At 37.2% G+C, this 20,434-nt stretch overlaps 1 protein-coding gene across 7 annotated transcripts in view; it reads right to left on the bottom strand.

Annotated features, from left to right (window-relative positions):
* The window catches only part of LTBP1 (latent transforming growth factor beta binding protein 1), a 201,373-nt gene that overhangs the window by 27,175 nt on the left and 153,764 nt on the right, over positions 1-20,434 (bottom strand). For all 7 annotated transcript variants that reach the window (XM_082756282.1, XM_082756284.1, XM_082756283.1 and 4 more), the window contains 4 exons: positions 18,393-18,515; positions 14,550-14,675; positions 7,179-7,304; positions 4,773-4,916 (listed from right to left, as the gene is read on the bottom strand). In XM_082756282.1, coding sequence (XP_082612408.1) covers positions 4,773-4,916; positions 7,179-7,304; positions 14,550-14,675; positions 18,393-18,515 — 519 coding nt within the window. The remainder of the gene's footprint in view (positions 1-4,772; positions 4,917-7,178; positions 7,305-14,549; positions 14,676-18,392; positions 18,516-20,434) is intronic.

Raw genomic sequence — 20,434 nt, 5'->3', positions numbered from 1 at the left:
TTTGCTCTTTTGCCAGTATAACTAAGCTGTACATTAAAGGAAACACCCAGCTGAGTGCTTATTTCATCTCTGTTAGTTTAGTCTGTGGTCTCCCCTCATCAGATAATTACAATTTTCCATAATGTGCTGAATTTCATAAAGTATGGTGGTTTTGTGGTATCAGCTGCTATCCAATAGGAACTAAGTTAAGGCTATCGTGTGTCACAGAAACTCAACTGAACTAAATCTGTTATTCCAAGGTGAGAGAGCGGTACTCGAGCCACCAAATTATACATTTTCCTTGGCCAATTGCCATCTGTCTAACTGAATCAAAGCCAACAGCTTAAACAGGAGAAAAAGCATGGCGATTTTCACACTGTTTACCAGCGAGAGAACAGCAGAAGCTGCCTCAGGAGGAAGGGGGAAATCTCCTCGTGTGATTGTTTATTCCCATTTTACATATGATGTGTCGGTTTCTCCTCCCATTATCTGTTCAGCGGCTTAAAAAGTCTGTTGTTTACACAGCTGTGACTGAGGGTTAGTCAAGCAGGCGTCATGAATGTTTGGAAAGCAAATGAGACACAAATCTTTATTATTTCTTTTTTAACCAAGACCAGTCTGTGTCTACAAGCTTATAACTTCTTTCATACATTATTAACTAGTAACCATTTAGCTAACTGGTTGTTTTTGAAAGTAGTTTTACTAAATATTTTGACCAAATATGATAGGAAATTGATACTTATTTTTTCATATAATTGGTTCTTTCAGGTGTTTTGTTGTTGTAAGAAAATGTAAAATCTCTCTCCCTTCTCTCTACTCTGGTAAAGTAACATAATTTTATCAGGTTATTGATATGACTGTTACATTAACAGCCTAGAAGAGAGTTTCTATATAGGTGTTGCTAGACTGCACTATGAAGTACTAATTAGAAACAGATTTATATCCCTTAATATAACTTTGATCCAACATTTTTGTATGTATTTCAGAATGTGACTGATGCAAAAATGTGCATTAGTGTCATAGGATTCAGTGGATGATCAGGATATTAGTATAGGCTTAGACTTCGGCACAATCATATATTTGCCTAGTAAAGGCCTAAATCACAGTGATCTGTGAAAAACAAAACAACAAACAAACAAACAAAAATTACCACATATAGAGAGCTGATGGGACCTTAAATATTGTAACCCTGTACCACTGCTTCTTGTTCACTGTTGGAATCAGTCAGGTGGTTTCTAAAGTGAAAATCACCATAACAAGTTTATGACTTCTAAAACCTCAGCAAATACTCTGGTGACTGAGCAAACGGCTTGAGTAACATACTTTCTGAACTTGATTCTAAAAAACACAGTAAAAATACATTGGTATGTGCCTACAGTCAGGGTGCACTCTTATAGATCTCTCAACTGGCTACACATGTTGCAACCTACAACATGTAACGTGTGTGGTGTATGTCCAGAGACATGTATGCACACAATTAAGGAATTCCATGTTTAAAATGTTATCTAAGACCATGTTCATACATGACAAACTCAGATTGTGATTTAACTTAGAAAAACAGGCACATACCATCATAAAAAAAATAAGAGAAGCATGAGGATTTTCCTTTAAAGTCTTAAAACATTAGAATTTAGGAAGGTTAGAATTTGTATTCAGGCACAAAATTTCTAGCTTTGTTGAAGCTTCAGGATCAGATTTATTGGTAGCAGGTTTTTTTTTTTTTTTTATGGTGGTAGTTGGTTAGGTTGGAGGGGATTTATTTTGTTTTAATACAAATCAGTCTAGGAAGGATTCATACCATGTTTGGACACGGAATCTATGATTTTCATCTATAAATCTTAGTAAAATACCATTAACCATCTTGCCCTAAATAACTGATTGCATTTCACGTAACCATGAGAAAATGTCTAAATTAGCTGTAGGCAGGCCCCTAAGTGGGCCCGAGTAGCTTAGAGGAGCTCTCTCACTGGAATCCTTTGATAGCCTAAACTGTAATCCAACCTTCTCAGCTTACTGACCTTTCGGTACGTAGGCCAGATTCCTGCTGATATGCTTCACGTATGCTAATTCATAAATAGTTAAAAGTTTTAGTAAGGATTATTACTCTAACTGCATTCAGCTTGGTACTTGCTACAAGTTCATAATAAATGACCTTAGAAATCTTTTTAAAGAATAAATCAGAATACTCAGTAATCCAAAACAAGCATTTTCTTTTCTTAGGCACATAGAGGTATAGAAGAACACAATAACTAGTTCTTTCCTCCTTTTTCTTTTCTTCCTTCTTAACTGTTTGTTACATTTTGTGAATGGCAGGGCACACAGGAGGGGAATTACACAATCAAACCTAGCACAATTACTCTTCTTTGTATGTGACAATATGGGGTAGATTTCCCAATACATACACTGAGAGGGTTGCTTCAGGACACAGCTAACAGATGAATTTCTGTCAAGTGAAATCTAAACAGAATGAAGTACCCAGACCCCTAGAGGTAAGTAAAGAAAAAACGTGAACACGCTATTCCACAAAGGAACCACATGCAAAAAAAAAAGCTCCCAGATTAAAGTACCATTTGAACAATTTTCACCCATTTTTAGAAACAGCATCCAATTTCCACTTGGAATGAGATGCACAGCCATTTCTTTATGCACAAAATGGCAAAATGAGAAATAAGCAAAAGCTGAGTAAAACACATTGAACTACAGATATCTGCAACATAACAGATAAAATTCCTCCTTTCTCAAAATAGGCATGATGCAACCTAGTGCTGAAAGATGATGCCCACATGCACTATAGGGGCTCTCAAAGCACTGCACATGATTTGAGTATGTGGTTTGTCAACACTTCAGGATGTGTGGCTCTTCCATCACTATTTGCAGGAAGGTAGCAAGCTATTCCTATATGAGCGTGCTGCAGCTGGTTAATTGGGAAGGGTTGATTTGTTGAGCAAACCAACATAGCTGTTGTTGCCTATCCTGCAGTGACCACATGGAGCTTCTGCCCGCTTACAAATGGGAAGAAAAAGACTGTTTTTATTTCTTCTTCAGTTGGCAGCTGCACAAGGGCCACCCATTTGTTCCCAGAACGAGATAGGAACAAGTTAAATGAGCAGATGTAGGAAAATGAAGAGCAAATTGTCAGCTCCTGAAATATCTAATACAGAGAAACACAGGGCAGTGTCACCACTTGACTCAGTCCCTGAGATCTTCAGAAGCAGAAACCAATTTATAAGAGGAAATAAATAAATAAAAAAAAAACAACAAGCAAGGCTGTAGGATGTACAGGAAAGCAAATGTTTTTTGAACTAATGGAAGTCCTTTCCTCCTTTTACTTTGGAAGACAAGTAGTAACAGCTCTTAGTACTGTCACTTTTCCTTATTCTTGTTCAAGAGCATATGGTGTAAAGAATATCTCACTGAGTCCAAATTTGCATACTTTCCAATCTCCTGTGTGAGATCTTCCTCCTTGATGATCTAATCAGAGAAGAGACAAAGCTGAAGCACATGCTGTGTTAGGGCCCAATGAATGCTGGCAGAGAAGGGAGAATGGCTTCTACCAAACCAATTGCAGCAAAGCTATGCTGATGAGAACAAAATGGAGCTAGTACTGACAGAAGAGTAATTATCTGTTCACAGTGCAATCAGCCACACTATAGGTTTTCATCCCCTCCCTCCCGCTAGTAACAGTTGGGTATGCCCTTTAATGCTCCCAGAACTTGACTTCTTTTTACCACGCTCAGGTGCTCTGCTAACTTCATCTTTGGTTTTGTTTCAACCAGTAGCTGAATTCTCCCAAGAACCACCCTCTTACAGTACCAAAACAATGATGTATTTCATATCTGCAAATCTTGAGAATGTTACTCTGGAAGAACTGCAAATGCTACTACTTCAGTTATCATCAGTTCCCACCTAAGCTAATCTGCTTCATGATGGAAAGGTACTGCAACATTGCAAGCACTACTTGCAAACAGGAATGGAGGCAGTGCCACCGGGCATTGCTTTTCTGCCTCAGCCATCTTAGTTTTATTTTTCATTCCTGCTAGCCCAAATTATTCTCATAAGATTCTGCAAAAGTTTCAGTTTGTCAGTCAGCTGTTAATGATATTTCACAGGCAACATCTTGAGTGCTGCTCAGTGCTACATTCAATGATCTAAATACTGGGTCACAGATGTTTCAGCCTTGTAAACAAGTTGAAAGACCACAAGTGAGAGGAGAAAATAGCCACAGCTACTTAAGCTCCAGAGTCTGCATCCTGGCAGAAGAGACGTTTTTTTTCTGAAGTTTTCCAGAGGCTAGATCTGTCTGCAGTGTAAGAACAAATTAAGAAAATACCAAGATTTGCATTCCAGGGAGGAAAAAAAACCTGTGCGCATTAATTCCTTCATTTCTTGTACTCTGCTGCTCCTTATCATAGTCTTGTTCTCTCCAGACTGGATCAGTGTAAAAATCTAGAGGCAACTTTGAGAGTTCTAAATTCATTTTTAATTAATGTATTTCTCGTGGTATTTGCAATGTCCAAAACACCTGAATGAAACCTCAAAAAATCTTTATGGTGAATTACAGAAAAACAGGACAAAAGATGGAGTAAAAAAGGAAGGGGGAGCACACACAGTGACCGACAACTCTGTTTTGCCTTTCGGTTTTCCAAACTACCGTTTCTGAGGAGTAATATTAGTACTACATAATGCTATGAGAAGACCACTACACGAGCATTTCCACCAACTTTACCTTTGCATGGGTTACATGTTCAGTAGAAATCATGACAAGCATGCAAAAAAATCTGCTGGTATTTTACCTGGTGAGGTACGGAAGCGACACTGTCCGGTCATCGGATCATACTCCTGGTTTTCATCAGAACACAGGCAGAGGAAAGAACCATCGACGTTTTCACAGAGGGCTTCGCCACATACCCCACTCAGCATTTCACATTCATTCACATCTGGGGAAAAAGGCCAAAACGTAAATCGATTCAGACCCACTGCTGACAGTTTTTGCTTTTATCTGCTGTATCTGTGCCAATATTGTCTGCCAGATTACAGATGTGATCTCTGGGGAAAGATTAAAAACTCACTAATGCCTAAGTGGATTCATAAACAAGTAGTTAGGCCCTTTGAAATACAGGTACCTGAAAGCCACAGTACACTTCATAAAAATATTGGTGCTGATTAGGTGCTGCTTGTAGACTGGAACACCAGCTTTCTTTCTTTCTTCCTCTCTTTCTTTTTTCCTCACTTTTTCTTTGGGTTTCGTTTTCATTTTTAATACTTTCTTTTCTTTCTAGATTCAGGGAGTAAAATGAGCATGCTTTGGTGTGATTCAGACTGCACTATGAAAAGAGAAACCCCCTTTTTTCCCCTCAAAATCCCATTTTTCTCATGAACATTCACTGAATAGTGAACTCTCCACCCACACCTCCACTGCATGCCTCCCTTTATGCAAGTCCTCACAGGCTGCTTTGCAACCCACAAAGGTTATTCCTGGGATAGCCCCTGCAGAACAGTGCAAATTTTCTATCCCACATTTAGAAGCTCCAAACTACTCATAACTGTGACTGGCCAAGTACAAACAGAAAAAAAAAAAAAAAAGTAGAAAAAGAAAACAAACAAACAAACATATTTTTTAACTTGGATTCTATATAACTGCTAATTACCCTGAAAATGCTTTCAATTGATGGGAGAGTTGTCTGCTGTTTAAACAAAGGTTATGAAATATTCTTGGGATGACTTAACTTTACTCCATTTCAGGTTGCTAAAGTTTTGAACCTTTTTTACCTTTGAAAATCTACTTAGTCTTTTTACTAATGCCAGAATATGAAAATTATAATTTGTATATCACAAATCAGAAATATATTTAATTGAGTAGGGTTCAAAGTGTAAGTTGCGAGGCAATGTTTTATCCTTTTTACGTCTTTTCCAGAAATAATGAAAACCCATTTATATGACTGAATGTTGATTTTTGTATGTTTTTATATTTAATTTATAGTTTGCTCAGAAAATGCATTTAGATTTTTCTTTATCTTTTTGTCAGATTCCTATCAAGAAGGAAGAAGTCATCTTTGAAGGATGTTGCCTAGCCAGGAATTATAAATACTTATCTTTCTCCTAAAACTGTTCTGCTGGATAACTGGCATCAAATTATAAGACCAGTTTATAATTTCCCACCATATTCTTGAGATCACGTGTATTAAGTAAAATAAAAATTGAGAGATTATGACTCAGAATTTAATTTTACACCAGCATTTACTTTTTTTTTTTTTCTGCTTAATTGGTTTTCACCTGTGAAAAATCACATATGCATTGGTGTGTTGTAAACTAAGTGCTAAATGGCAGGAAAAAATAGTAATAAAACTATTTAATATATTAGAAAACAGATATAAACTCTCCTGTACAACTTCCAACTCCTTTCTGTTCACTATACCATGTAGGCCTGTGCTCCCAGTAAATGTGTTTCATCCTGATTCTGAGTTGAAGAAATTGCTTAATGAATACCTTTCCTTGATCTGGTACTAATTTTACGTTAGAAACTTGTGCTGCCTCAGATGGTTCTCAGGTCCAACCATCGCTATTAACAACAGATATGGAAGCCTATTACTTACAAAAGAAACATGCACTATTTGCACATTTACAAAAATCTTATGTCTTTTCACAGTGCTAGGTATCTTTCTTGGGAGTTTGAAGCCAATGTTAAAATGTGTTCAAATACAATGTGCATAGGGAGGTGTGCCGTCTAATTCAGACTGGCTGTACCACATGCCAGACTTTATTTCCTGTAGGAGGTAGTACAGACTTCTGGTTATTCAGTTAAGAGACTAAACAGATGTTGCATTTAAGTAGGCTAAAGCATTAAATTCAATCTGTTACGATTTATGTTTGCGAATGGTTCTGACATGCAGAAGTAGTGGGTTTTCTTGTGTAACTTTTTTTTTTTTTTTTTTTTTTTTTAAAGAGAGAAAATGAGTGGCTCATCTTATTTGCTGTTGATTTCCATTCAATCCTAATAACAGGTTTTCATTAAGTGGCTACACAGTTAAGTTTCCACCTGGCACAGAGTTCAGCGAATAAAGCACAGCTCAACTTCACTGCTCAGTGGCCCAACTTGAACAAAACCAAAAATGTTCTTGTGAAGAAATGCGTTTTGCTTATAAGCTGCTTTTTTTTCACTAGAACCTTGCAGGAGTGACAAATTACATGTAGAAACTCACCTGTACAACCTTGCCCATCCTGTGCATCCTGATACCCTTGGTAACAGAGACAGCGATAGGAGCCATCCATATTTTCACAGAACCCATGACTGCCGCACAGTGTGCCGTTCACACATTCATCAACATCTGCAAAGAAGAATTTAACATCAGACAGGCAATGTCAATGTGACAATTAAAGGCAGATACTCATGAAGAGTGCAGAAAAACAACAGATGGGCTGTTTTTGCAAACAGATACAGTGATCTCTCTCTGTACACTGGAAAGGAACACACAAAGGACAGACAAAAAAACCCAACAACTTAAATCATGTACAATTTTGATGATTGTTTCACTGTTAATTTCACAGGAAATATCTCATGTCAGACAATGATTCTTGTCAACTGCCTTCCACCTGTTTCACCAACCTGCCCAATCATAGCATGATGCTGTGCCACAGAAAAAGACAATTTAAATGTGACCCTCTCTCCCTCCAAATTTCCTACAGGTTCTGCCAGTGGAGCATTACGCAGTCAACAACGTACATGAAACTGAACCCCCTGCGCAACAAGTGCTTAAGAGTATGGTTACATCCCTTGTGTAGAAGTGCTGAATGTGGGCAAAAGAGTTTATGTGGTGCTTAGAAGTGCTTGCACAGATCTCATTCTGGCTCTTGAAAGAGAAGAGAATTTCATGGTACATGTGGTAAGTGGTAAGTAGCTACAGACCAAAAATTCTGGCTTTAATCCTTTAGGTTTACACATATGAATAATGTTATTCGAGTAGGCAAACAAACTACAATGCTTGTATGCTTTCCATACTCATCCTTTCATTTGTAGTTCCCATTAGTGGTTTGCTGGCCTTACAAGTAAAAGTCACTGTGTAAGTCTGTTCTGTGACTCAGCTGCCCACCAGCCTACAATCACAGAATCATAACAAAGCAGAGCTGCTTGTGGCAGAACATGGTTTATTTTTGTAAGTGTGAGGAATATATTATTTTTATCTTCACTTGAATTAAGATCTAAACCTAAGGCCTTGATCATCGTTTAAGATGTTAAAGTTTGTTTTTTTCAGGAGGAAGAACATTCACTCAGAAAACTGGGAACCTGCCAGGGTACTAGGATTAGTACCTTCTGCCTTCTGAATTCCTATGCAGTTTGAAGCAGAGAAGTTATTGCTGTATTTCTTTCCTAGAAACCATTACGACTGTAAAGTAAGGATGGTATTCACTTGGAATTATATTCCGTGCTGTGCCTCAGGGGTAATTACATTTTAAATGGTGAAGAAAGTGACCTGCTTTTGATTCACCTGGGTACAAGCACAGTCATTAATTCTTCACATTAGGGTAGACCTTCATGTGACAGATCTCACCAGTGAAGGCCTTAAGTGCTCACTGAACTAAAGGGCTGATGGGACTGAATCCTGCACTGACACAGAGAGGACACCTTTGAACAGGTGAGCAGCACTGCTGTTTGGTGTCTTTCTGAAAGAGTAGGGCTGCCTGCTCCCTCCAGATGTTCATGGCTGTGTCTAAGGTTTAGAAAAAGTCAGCAAAGATGCAACTCCTTCTTCTTCTCCTGGCAGCACTCAATGTGTAAGGATATTTTCATTTTTTAACCATGTCTGAAGCCATGTCTCTAACCATTTATTACCACGTGCTCACAAATCCCCACGCTATCTGCATTACCATTCACAGATTTCCTAACAGGTTGCCTGTTTGCTTCCCTCTCACTCTTTAATCACCCAAAGTCATCCAAACACACTTCTGTCTGCCTCAGGCTGAGACTTTTTTTGGGGTCTTGAAAAAGAGTCTTTCCTATTTGCTGTGGTTGGGGTTGAGACAGGTTTAGAACTCCATATAGACACTCAAGACCAGAAGAGGCTATCCACATAATGTAGCCTGATCACTGAAATAAATTTAAAACAAAACAAAACAAAACAACCACCTCTGGCATGTTTTTTTAACCAGGTAAATTGTGGAATCGTAACATCTTTTTCATAAAGGCATCTAATATCATCTTAAGGTTGTTTAAGTGATGGAAAACGCTCCTCTCACTGAACTGATCCACTGGTTAATAATGTTCAGCTAAAACATAAAATTAATGCAAAAACTTCATGTACTAAATACACTGAAATCTAGGAGACATTTATGAGTATAATTATTTTTAAAAAGTACTTGTAGATGGAACTTGCAGAATATTATATTTGGTTTGTTGGTTTTGTCTGAAGTTCCAATAATCTTTTTATCTTGATTTATTAAACAAAGAAAAATATTAAAGGAATTAATTTTATAAAGGGTTATTTTTTATTTGGCAAAGAATATAATAGCTACTGTGTTTATTCTGAAGGAACCGTATATAAAAACGTGAGTGCTTTGTGAATAATGAAGTTTTTGGAATCTACCACAAACCTTCCCAAGTAGAATTAATTCAGCAGTAAGAGAAAACAATATATACCTGTATTAAAAACAGTCAAATGTGAAAGGTTAAGTATTCTATTTGATACCCTTTCTTTTTCTAGTCACCATAATGACAGAATTATAAAAAGATGGATATGGAGTTACTGGGAGAAAGATAAAATTACCACACCAGCAGCTATCATTGTGGTTTTTTCATCCGTCGCTTTTGCTACTGAGTATTAGACTTGCATGACATTGCAGATTAATTTTTAGTCTCTCACAATCTGGAGTTTTACATATCTGGGCAAAAAATCTCAATACTGTATCTCTTATTCAGAAGGCCCAGTTAAGAAGGGAATTCAAACTGAGTAAGCAGTGGTGGACTGACAGCCAGGAATTTAAGAAAACAGACAATAATACAGTGTTTGTATTTTCAGTGGCCAGCTATAGCTTAATAACAGAAGTTCCTGAGCCACAGGACATTTACACTGTAAAAAGCCTAGACAGAAGAGACAACTGGGGATTTTAGAATTACATGAATTACAGTTTTGCTTTTATTTAATAGCTAAATATTAAAGAAAACAAATAGGGGAATGGATCGTGGTCTCCAAATGTAAACTAAGGTCACTGACGGAAAAGCTGCAGAGACAAAATTTGTGATCATAGCAAGTACCCTAATTTAGTATATAATATGCATAGAAGATGGTTTTGTTTTTAAAAAGTACACAGTCTGAATATGACTGGATCTTTTAGTGCTTGGGAAATTACAGAGAAGGTCCAAGCACCAAATATTTTTCCTTGTCTAGACAGCTCACTCAAAGGACTCCTGTTTTACAGCCGGAAAGGGCATTTGTTTCTTTAATCGTGCTGTAAAGCACGAACCTTGTAATCGGCAATTCTCATGTTATATAGAGGCAAAGCAAGGAGAAAAAACTAAACATGAAACTTACATATCCTGTGTCTATACAGCGAGTAAGACAGCTCTATAATTATGACCTGCTTTAGAATCCATGACTTGGTGCTGCCTGGTTTAATCATAACTCCTTTGATCTAACGTCATCAAGATCTAAAGAAAGGCAACACGTGTGCACTCAAGCTTACTTCTATTCAGCTCAACACCACGTTGTTTTCTGCCAATGTGAACAAGGTGAACGTATATTTAACCTCAGGCATGATATTTTGCAAAAAATTGCAAAAATTTACATTGCAAAGTGTCTGGAAGAGAAACTATTGCTAGGACAGCTCTGTACAGTGCTTAGGAGAACAAGGTTGTGCTTCTGACACATAAAAATCACTGTTATGAGAGTATCAGGGCAATGAATATTTGAATACAGATTTTGGCCATCTAGAGACAATGATTCTGGATGGTCATTCAAACATTGCAATGACGTTGGCAAGAAAGAAACTCTTGTTTTTCCCTTTGTGTTCTTATTTCTTTAGCTGCTGTGCAGATAACAAGTAGCTGTTGTCCTAAAACATCTCTATCAGGAAACAGAGATAGAGGTTGCAGAGCACTGATGGGATGAACAAGTTCTTCTGGAGTGCCTCTTGAGGCAAGCAGTGAAGCTAGGGGCTTGCAGCAGACACGAAAAGTGAGGGAGCAACTGAGAGACAGATGGGATTGGACACAGAGACAGAAGAGGTGCTTGGGGCAGGATATTGACTAAGCATCAGAGAATCTTGAATCTGAGTTTTTGCCAACACCGTTGACTTGCAGCCAACTAGGTAAGACCCTGCCTTTACAGGAACCCCTGAGAGCTCAACAGGGAGCTAGGGAGTGCTCCGAGAGTGTTCGGAGAGCCTGGTGCAGCCAAATTGCTGAACATGGGGCCAGGCAGCAGTGGAATGTCACTGCCACAACAAAAGTTTGTCTGCACCTTGGAAGAAGACAGTCTCTGCAGCTGTTCAGTTTTCTTTGGCCAATTGCCATAAAAGCTCCATACCAGAACTGAACCACATGGGGTTCTTAAATGTTTCATGTTGTTGTTGTTTCTGACTTTTCAAAAAAAATGATTCAAACTCATACAAAAACAGTCTGGAGATACGGAAAATCTGTTCCCCAGGCACAGAAAGGCGTCTGAATCCAGCAAAATTTCCTCAGGTTCTTTCTCTGATGGTATAAACAGTTATTCTCACTCACTTAACTAGAATTAAATTCACAGAGAAACTTCGTGTAAAGAACAGTAGCTTCTGCGGCTGGGAGCCACATCCTTTCTCAGTACCTGGAATGTCACACATTCCTTTTGTTTTTGATCCTTTTGTTTCATCTTGTCTTTTTGCATGAAGCTAACTCCTGAAACTAACACCAGTACAAATACTAACACTGAAGTCATCAGTGCTCCCTTTAAATGATTTTCTTCAGCTATATAATTGTTTTTATTAAAATGACAGAATGGAGAAACTAGTCATGGTAGAAAAGGATTGCTGCTGCTGCAGAAGACTAGAAGTACCCTTGCTTCGCCAAGCTATTAAAATACTTTTCCAAGTGCTGAATATGAAGTCTGATCTGTATTCCATACTCACCACCAATTACTTGTGAAGCACGGTCAACTGGTTTTGTACTTGTTGTTTTATTCTTCATTAAAAAAGTTCCAAAACTACTCACAATCCTAGAAACAGATCTTATGATTTCATCCTTTTCTACTTCATAAAACTGGCTTTTTTATTCTAATGAAGATTAACTTTGTACTACTTTATCATACGTGATGGTAACCCATGCCTGGAAACTGTGCTACTTATTACCTGACAGAGATCCAGACAGAGAGGACTCACTATTTCTGGTATATCTCCTAAAATTAGATGTCGCTAACATTTATTTTTTTTAAGCTGTATTTCTGTTCAGTTTTGCCTTTTTAATTTCTGAGAGTTTTATTTTACAAGGTTAGAAAGTCTTCTTCTAAATTTGGTTTGGAATAAAGTGTTTGGTTTCTACTAATAGCATGCTACACTTTTTAATTTTTTTTTTTAAACTATGTTCAACGGTGAGGCAAAACACCTGTTACTACTTTTCTTGCCGAGAAACTGAAGATATTTAACCATACCCTTCCTAAAGACTGAGTGAGATGTATATATGCTGCCAAGAGAGTCCATGAACATGCTTTTAGCAATTCATTACCAAAAAACTTGGAATTGTCCTCATTACTTGGGATCATAAAATGCTGGCTCCTCCACCAATCACTATTCAGATTCATTCTCTCTAGTCTACTTGACCAGGCTTTTCTATTACAGTAAGAAAATGTTTCTTACAATTCATACCATAATCACAATACAAAGTAAATGTTTAGGGATAAATAAGCAACAAAATATCTATAGGATTTTTTAGTTACCAACAATAATTAAAACACTAATATTGTGTTTAATATCATACCACATCTAAATATAGAGCACACATCCTCTTACATCAGCATAACAGTGATACCATTGCCAATAGTGTATTTCATGTGCTTAGTTATTATGTTACTTATTACATATCGAGTTATATGTCAGGTGAAATAATAATGCTGTTTTTCCTCTGGTAAAAGTAGGGGAAGTAAATGCTACAGAAGTTTCCATGCATCTTCTCTACTGGAGGAAGAACCTTTTCACCAGGCCTAAGTGAACTGATGAGAAGAGCTGGCTTGTGAAAACCAGTTATACGACGATTTACTGGCTTATAATTTGGAACAGAACAGCTTGCTTACTTCTTGAACACTTGAGATCCATCACCCATAGATTTTAACACTGAGCTACCTCTGCCCAGGTCTTCTCCTCTGCATACATCCTGCTGAACTACTATAGCGTAACTTTTTCCTCTTCAATATCATTACTTTTCCCACAAGGCTTCTTGCCTTGTAAAGTCCTCTCATCCATGAGAACAGCCATTTTTCATCCAGTCAGGGGAATTTATGTTTTCTGTCAGCATCACTGACTACATAAAGCCACATATCTTCTTGGTATCATTGACAGCAAGTCTCCTGTTTTAAATCAAGTGCAGGAGAGCAACATCACTAGCAATTGTGTGCTTTCCATTAGCAACAGGATATTTTCTCATGCTATAACCAAATAAAAACCCTAGGTGGACCTAAATTCTAGGCTTCTTGATGTTTCTCACCAGTGTTATTACTGTAGCAACTTTTACAATCTTAAATGAAAAATACCTGTATGAGCAAGCTTGCATATAAAGTGTAAACTGACTTTATCACTGCAAAGATCTAATTACTAAGATTTACTCAATTTCTGACATTTCAAAATGTCTGAAGTGCTATCGTTGTCAGCATTTTACTACAATTTCTCACTGGAGCTCTGTTATATGGATGCTTCATCTGGTGGTCAAGGTCTTGACAAGGCAGGTTCTGTTGTCTCACATCCAGCAATAAGAATATTTAGGCAGCTCAGGCTTGCTTCTAATGCATGTAAGACACTTTAAATTAAATAACACTAAATACATATGGCTGTAAGGACTACCCATCTGAAACCTCTTAGAAGCCCAAATTCCAACCTCACTTTATTTGCATTTTCTAAATATTTCTTCTTTCACCTATGCTATATGACAGAAATAATTTTCCACCTCTGAATAGACTTTCATGTTATTACAGGTGTCCTCTGGTTTCACATATTTTAGTATAAGGATATCATTGCCATCTCTGTCATCATTTGCTATAGTTATGCCAGTATTCCTTCTTTTTCACTAATTTCTTTTGCTTTCAAAAATAAAATCTGATGTTCAGATGGCGAATTTTTTAAAAGTCAAGACAAGTAAAACAGCTTCTAACAGACATTAATTCTACTGTGTCGCCCATTTTGTACAGTTCCTGTTACACTTCTTGTGACACAAACAGCAACATATCATGCCATGCATTTAAGAGGAAAAAAAAAAGGGACCTTTAGGTGGCAGGTTGATGAGTTAATATTATTTTTGCAGTATTACACCCAAACTGACTGTCTTTCTTACTCAACTAGTAACAGCAAAGCAATGGGAATGCAGGGGGAAGCTCATGCATTACTATGACTTGTCTCACCTTCACATGTTCGGCCATCTGCAGACACAGAAAAGCCCTGCTCACATATGCACTGGTAGGACCCATCTGTGTTCAGACACTCCCCGTGAGGTGAACAGAGGTCAGATCTCTCACATTCATTGATATCTGCAAACAGAGACATTAGTAGCTTTGCAAATAACCATTCCCTTAATATTAAGCCTTAGTTCAATTAGTCTTAAATGAAGCTTTTGTATCTACCAGCTAGGCAAATCAGGCTCTTTTTCAGGAGTAACCAAATCTTGTGGGATCTTTTTTAAACTCTGTATAAGCATCAGTATGTTCTGATTTACCATACTCCCTCTATATCACTCTCTGCAATGACGATGAGCAGATGAGAATGATTTGTGAGATGTCAGGATAAGCTCTACACAAGCCAACATTTCTTCTGCATTAGGGGAATTCTCAGATGGCTCCTTCTCACTGCTTCTTGATTGCTGTATGCTTGTCAACTTTGTGCATCTGGCTCCATGTGTTTGTATTACCAGCAGGTCTGGAGCTGCATCTTTTCCAGCAAGTTGATTTTATACAATTTAAAGCCAAATACTCATTTTACTTTTTTTTTTTTTTTTTTTTTTTTTTTTTTTTTTTTCTTATGGGGAGTGGTCCCAAAAGTTTGGTATATAAGAGTTCATAATCATTGTTCTTTTTCTGGAATTTAGAAAGCATTTTCCAAATACTGCCTTTCAAACTTACTTTTTATCTAAAAACCAAGAATTTCTTTCTGATTGATGTTTTCTTACCAACAGAACCTGCCATCAGAACTCAAAGATTACATACATTCATTCTTTTTTTTTTTCAAGACATACATTCACAAGAATTGTAAAAAATAAAATAAATAGAATAAAATTGTACCTGTGGCATTTTGCTTTACTGAAACCTTTATGAAGTTTTCAGTATCATGCTGAGATCAAACAAAAACTTAGAAAAAAAATACTTGAGATGTTTTCATCCATCGTAACAGATAGAATTTCTTACTCTTAACTGTGTCTTTTATTGCTTAAATTTCCAGCCATCTTTAGAGTCATGCAAAATGCATCAAAGTAGACAATAATTTTGATAGTCTAGATAAACTACAATTTCGGCACTATTATTTCAAGTCCCATAATGCCATTATAGAATTTTCTTTAAATGCAGACTGATTGTATCTTGTGTATATAAACCTTCTAGGCCAGTGTCCTGAAGGCACTGTGCATGTGGAAAGAACAAATGCAGCCTGGGGAAGGTAATATCTGTAAAAGGTGCTAAGGGAAAAGTCAGTGTGCTGCATTTCACACAACACCTACATATATGAAGTCTTCTATGAAATCAAGGCAATTGTAGACCAATGGCATACTCTGTGAAGCTCTTTGAAGGTGTCCAAGACAGGTAAGTTTGGAGATCAGCAAAGACAAGTGCAGTACAGTACCTTCTCAGCATGCACACTGTTCTCGAAACTAAGCTGTCAGTGTTTTAAAACTGCCAGAAAAATACTGGAAACCAGAAGAGCTGATTACACAAGGGTAGAATGACATTTAAGAGACGGGAAAACAAAATTAATAATGTCAGGGAAATAGAGTTTAATTTGTCTGAAAGAGAACACTACACACTTTATGATATTTTGGATTCTTTTCAGCTTTGCTCCTAACCAAAATACATGTTCTTAATTTCTAGCCTAAATTTTAGTCCAGATTCAACTTTGCAGACACTCATTGTGATAAATTTGTCAGTTTAATTCAAGAGTTCTCTACTTTCAATTATGATTTCTTTTGATGGTAAGAACACTATAATTAAATCTCCCCTAATTTTTCTTTACCAAAATACACAGCTTAAAATTATTCAATCCTTTCTCTTCCAGGCCATCATCTTTTTTGAGTTCCTCTCTGAACTCTTTTCAACTGAGCAGCATCCATTTTGAATTTTGGGCTACTAAATGTCCAAGTACAACCATGTGCCAAGAGCAGCTGCATAAGTGCAAAATAGAGGTAAAAAAACCTTGCATACTTCTTATGTATATTATGCTTTTTCTATCTTCCAGACAGTGCATTAGTCCTACTGGCCACAGGGTTGCACTGGAAGCTCATGTTTAGCTACCTATCTCTGACCCCTAAATCCTTTTCAATCACTGTGTCCCAGAAGGAAACCCACTATCCTACACATGTGATTGAGATTCCTTCTTCAATATGTAACTGGCTGTATTAAAATATATATTGTTTGCTCATACCCAGTTTACAATGTGTTCAAGATCACTCTGCACTAGTGGCCTATTATCTTCATCTTTTACCACACCCCTAATCTCTCCACACAAATTCTGTCAAAAATGTTTCTGTTTTTTTTTTTCTTACTATTACAGAATTCTGATATAAGAATTAACTTTCAGTCATTTAAAGATGTCTCTGTTTCACTGCTGTGTGAAGCATTTTGAAGCAAACTACTGAAGCAAAACAGTCATAATTTGCAATGTAAATATGGCTAGTTTTGTCCAGTCCAAAATACAGGACAATAAAAATATATTCAAGATTTCATTCTCTGACTAATGAAAATTCTACTAGTAGATCTTGTAACAGCTCAACAACAGGTAGCTTACACAGTAATAATCCTCTAAACATATTCAATTCTGTTAGTCACAGACCTCCCTTTATATTCTTTCATGGTGTCCAGCTCTGCTATTCTAACTTGTCTGTATTCATTGTATCAGCTCCCCCTTTCTTCCATTTGTTCTGATACTCATTTGGCTACTGTTCAAGTGGTTTCACACACCTTCTACAACAAATTCTTATTTTTCAACATTCATGGTCTTTTTTCTCAAGTGTGGCATTACCTGAAATGATTTCCAATATTAATTCACATTTTTCTGTTTACAATACTTGTCTACCCCTTAGTTGGCTCCTAAGTGCTTTCAGTTTTGTGATATTCATTCATGTAGCCTATATACTTCTCCTTAACATAGTGGAGTGAAGAGAATTAGATGGTAGGAAAGCTGGCACTGATTTATAGCTTGTGGTCAATTCCCCTTTATCTGCTAAAGCAAAATCTAATACAGTACTTCTCTATGTTGAATGCAATGTTTTCAGCATTAGAAAGCAGTCACATGTAATACTTAGAAGTTTTGCAAGGAATTTACTGTTGGTTGCATAAGATCGTCAACAAAGATTAGTTGGAATGTAGTCTCTCAGCTCAAGTCTAAACTGTGCATGAGAGGAGCCAAAGCAAAGTCCAAACTCCTGGTCCTCCAATCATTTAGAGCATGAACATGGTACCACTTTCCAGCTCTGAGACCATTTCTTGTCTCATAAAAATGGATGGTAAAAGGGAGTGCTGAGGCATGCCTGGGTGTTGTGCCAACACAGAGATAGGATTCTTCAGACCCAAAAGTTGGGAAGTACTTTTTCTGGATTTGGCAGTGTTGGCTTAGCCTCAGGTAACACATTCTCTTCCTCCCCATTCTCCACAAAGTACTGCAAAATGTTTTAGAGATGACAGAGAGATGACCTAACATGACCTGAGAATAGCTATAATGCTTTGTTATGACATCAGTTCACAAATATACAAGGTACTGTCAAAATAAATGCTACCAGGATTTGGGAAAATGCAGTACTGAATCTCTGTGAGTGCTAACATAGATTTTCTTTCGTGTTATGAAGGCTGAAATTTAAGCCTCTTGAACTAATCTCTCAACTTATATTTAGAGACAATGATATTAAGTGAGAAGAGTAAGAAAGTACTACCAATCATAAATAAAATGAGTTTCTCCTCATTATCATGATCTGTGACCTTCACAAGTTATGATTATAAACTTGCATACTTATAAAAATGATCCTGGCATTTTTAATAGCTATTTCATACCTTGACATCCCCTATTTGCTATCTGCTGGAAGCCATCTGGACAAGTGCATTTGTAAGACCCATCAGTATTCATGCAGTTTCCTCGAAGGCATACATCACTGTCTTGAAGGCATTCATCAATATCTGAAATAAAAATGTAACTGAATAATCAAATGATGTAAAAACTGATGAATTTTTTAAGTGATACTTCAATACTAATGTAGCAACTTGAAGCTACAGTGTCCTCTAATAACTACGTGAGGATGTCCTCTTAATTTCTTTCAGCATATTATCAGACTTCTTGTATTTCTAGAAAGCTTTAAAATTTGAGTTTGTGGATCATTTCTTCTTAGCAAGCATATTGAATGTGTGTCATTTTAACTCTAATGAAAAATATCATAACAGACCTTTATATCAATCTCTACCTTACTATAATGGTGACTGTGGCATTACAGTAGTACAATTATCAAGAAAAGCCAACCAGCTGTGTTTGTCTTCCAAGAAAGACACAAAAAATGCCTACTGATACAAACTTGTATTTTGAAAGATGTATCTTCAGACATGTTTAGACCACTGCACAAAGTTCCCTGAGCCTGAACTGACCTGACTCAGATGTTGTCTAGAGCATGTGCAAGCCCAGGCATAGCTGGTGTGCCACACCAGACAAGACATGCCTATGGAGACTACTCACAAGAGAGCCACGTGGACAGAAGGCTTGTAGCACACAGACCACACTGTGTGTACAGCTGTGCTAATGATTGTTTTCTCAGAGGCAGTTTATGTGATGCAATACAGCTATTTTGCAGGCTTAGCAGCTTCATTACAAAGCTGAATAGTTGATTTTGCGTAGTACTGCACCTAAGCCATTAATCCAGACAAAGAGCCAGGGCATGCAGGGTCCAGCTCCCAGCTGCCTATCCACCACATTCCCAGTGCCAAGTCCTCAGTCTATAGACTGCCCTAGTGTCTTGACGTTGATGGGGTAAACATGACACATAGCTGGGAAAGATTCAAGACAGAAGCTAGATACAAAACAACCAATTATTTCAAGAACATATTGGCATACTGGATATTGGCATTGTCTTTACCAAAAGTCTTTTCTTTCCATTACCTTTCAAAGGCAATGGCAGCCCAAGAGAGAAAACAGAGCACAGGTACAGAATTAACTCAGCAACTGCCTACATTCCAGTGATTTTACATGGTTTTGTTTCACTACAACTAAAGATCACAAAGTACTTCATGACTGGGTCTCTGTTTTTAAAAGCAAACAGAAAATAGAAGAAAAATCTCAGAAGTAACTTGCGCCTTTCTCCTCAGTGATCTACCTTGTAATCAGTCGAGTCTATTGCTTTGATGGGCCAGAGTTTCTCCTGAAAAAACTGACAAAGAGTTTTTCCACTGCCTTGGAATATTCTGACTTCTTAACCACAGATTTGATATAACTAGAATTGCAACCTTTTCATGCATTTCAGGAATAATAACAATTGTAATTAAAAAAACAGGACATGACCTCATTTCTACATTTCTCTCTGGAAGGCCTACACTGTACATCAAAGTGCAACTATCCTTGGGATTTAATCTATTTGATTAAAATAAGAAATAGTGATTGCTTTCTTACATATATGAATGTTATTGCAGATAAAACTGCACTTAATACTGACAAAATTGTGACCTTTTGATAACCACATGTTTTATAATCATTTTCAACTGAGAAATAAATTGTGGTTTATTTGAAAAACAGCAATTAATTTTGACTGGGAGCATGAGAAAAAAATTAACGACTCCCCTGCGCCGAGTTAATGCCAAGCCTCACAACAAGAAGGCGTTTTCTGCCAAATTCAGTCAAAATTCATTATTTTCCATATAGGACAAAAACCTCCCTTTCTCTGATGGAACTCTTCACAGCTCCTATGGTTACTGCACAAGAATCTTGAGGAAAAGCAGAGACACTAAGTCATTCTTGAAGTGTTCAGTACTTTCTATCACCCTTCACAGGTATACATATAGAGCATTTGGGCTAGCAAAATCTCTGAAGGCTGCTAGGACAGCCCAAGTTCTTTGAG

This window comes from Aythya marila, assembly GCF_965140915.1.
Source record: "Aythya marila genome assembly, chromosome: 3".
NCBI classification, from domain to species: domain Eukaryota; kingdom Metazoa; phylum Chordata; class Aves; order Anseriformes; family Anatidae; genus Aythya; species Aythya marila.
This window is presented reverse-complemented; position numbering and strand designations above follow the sequence as displayed.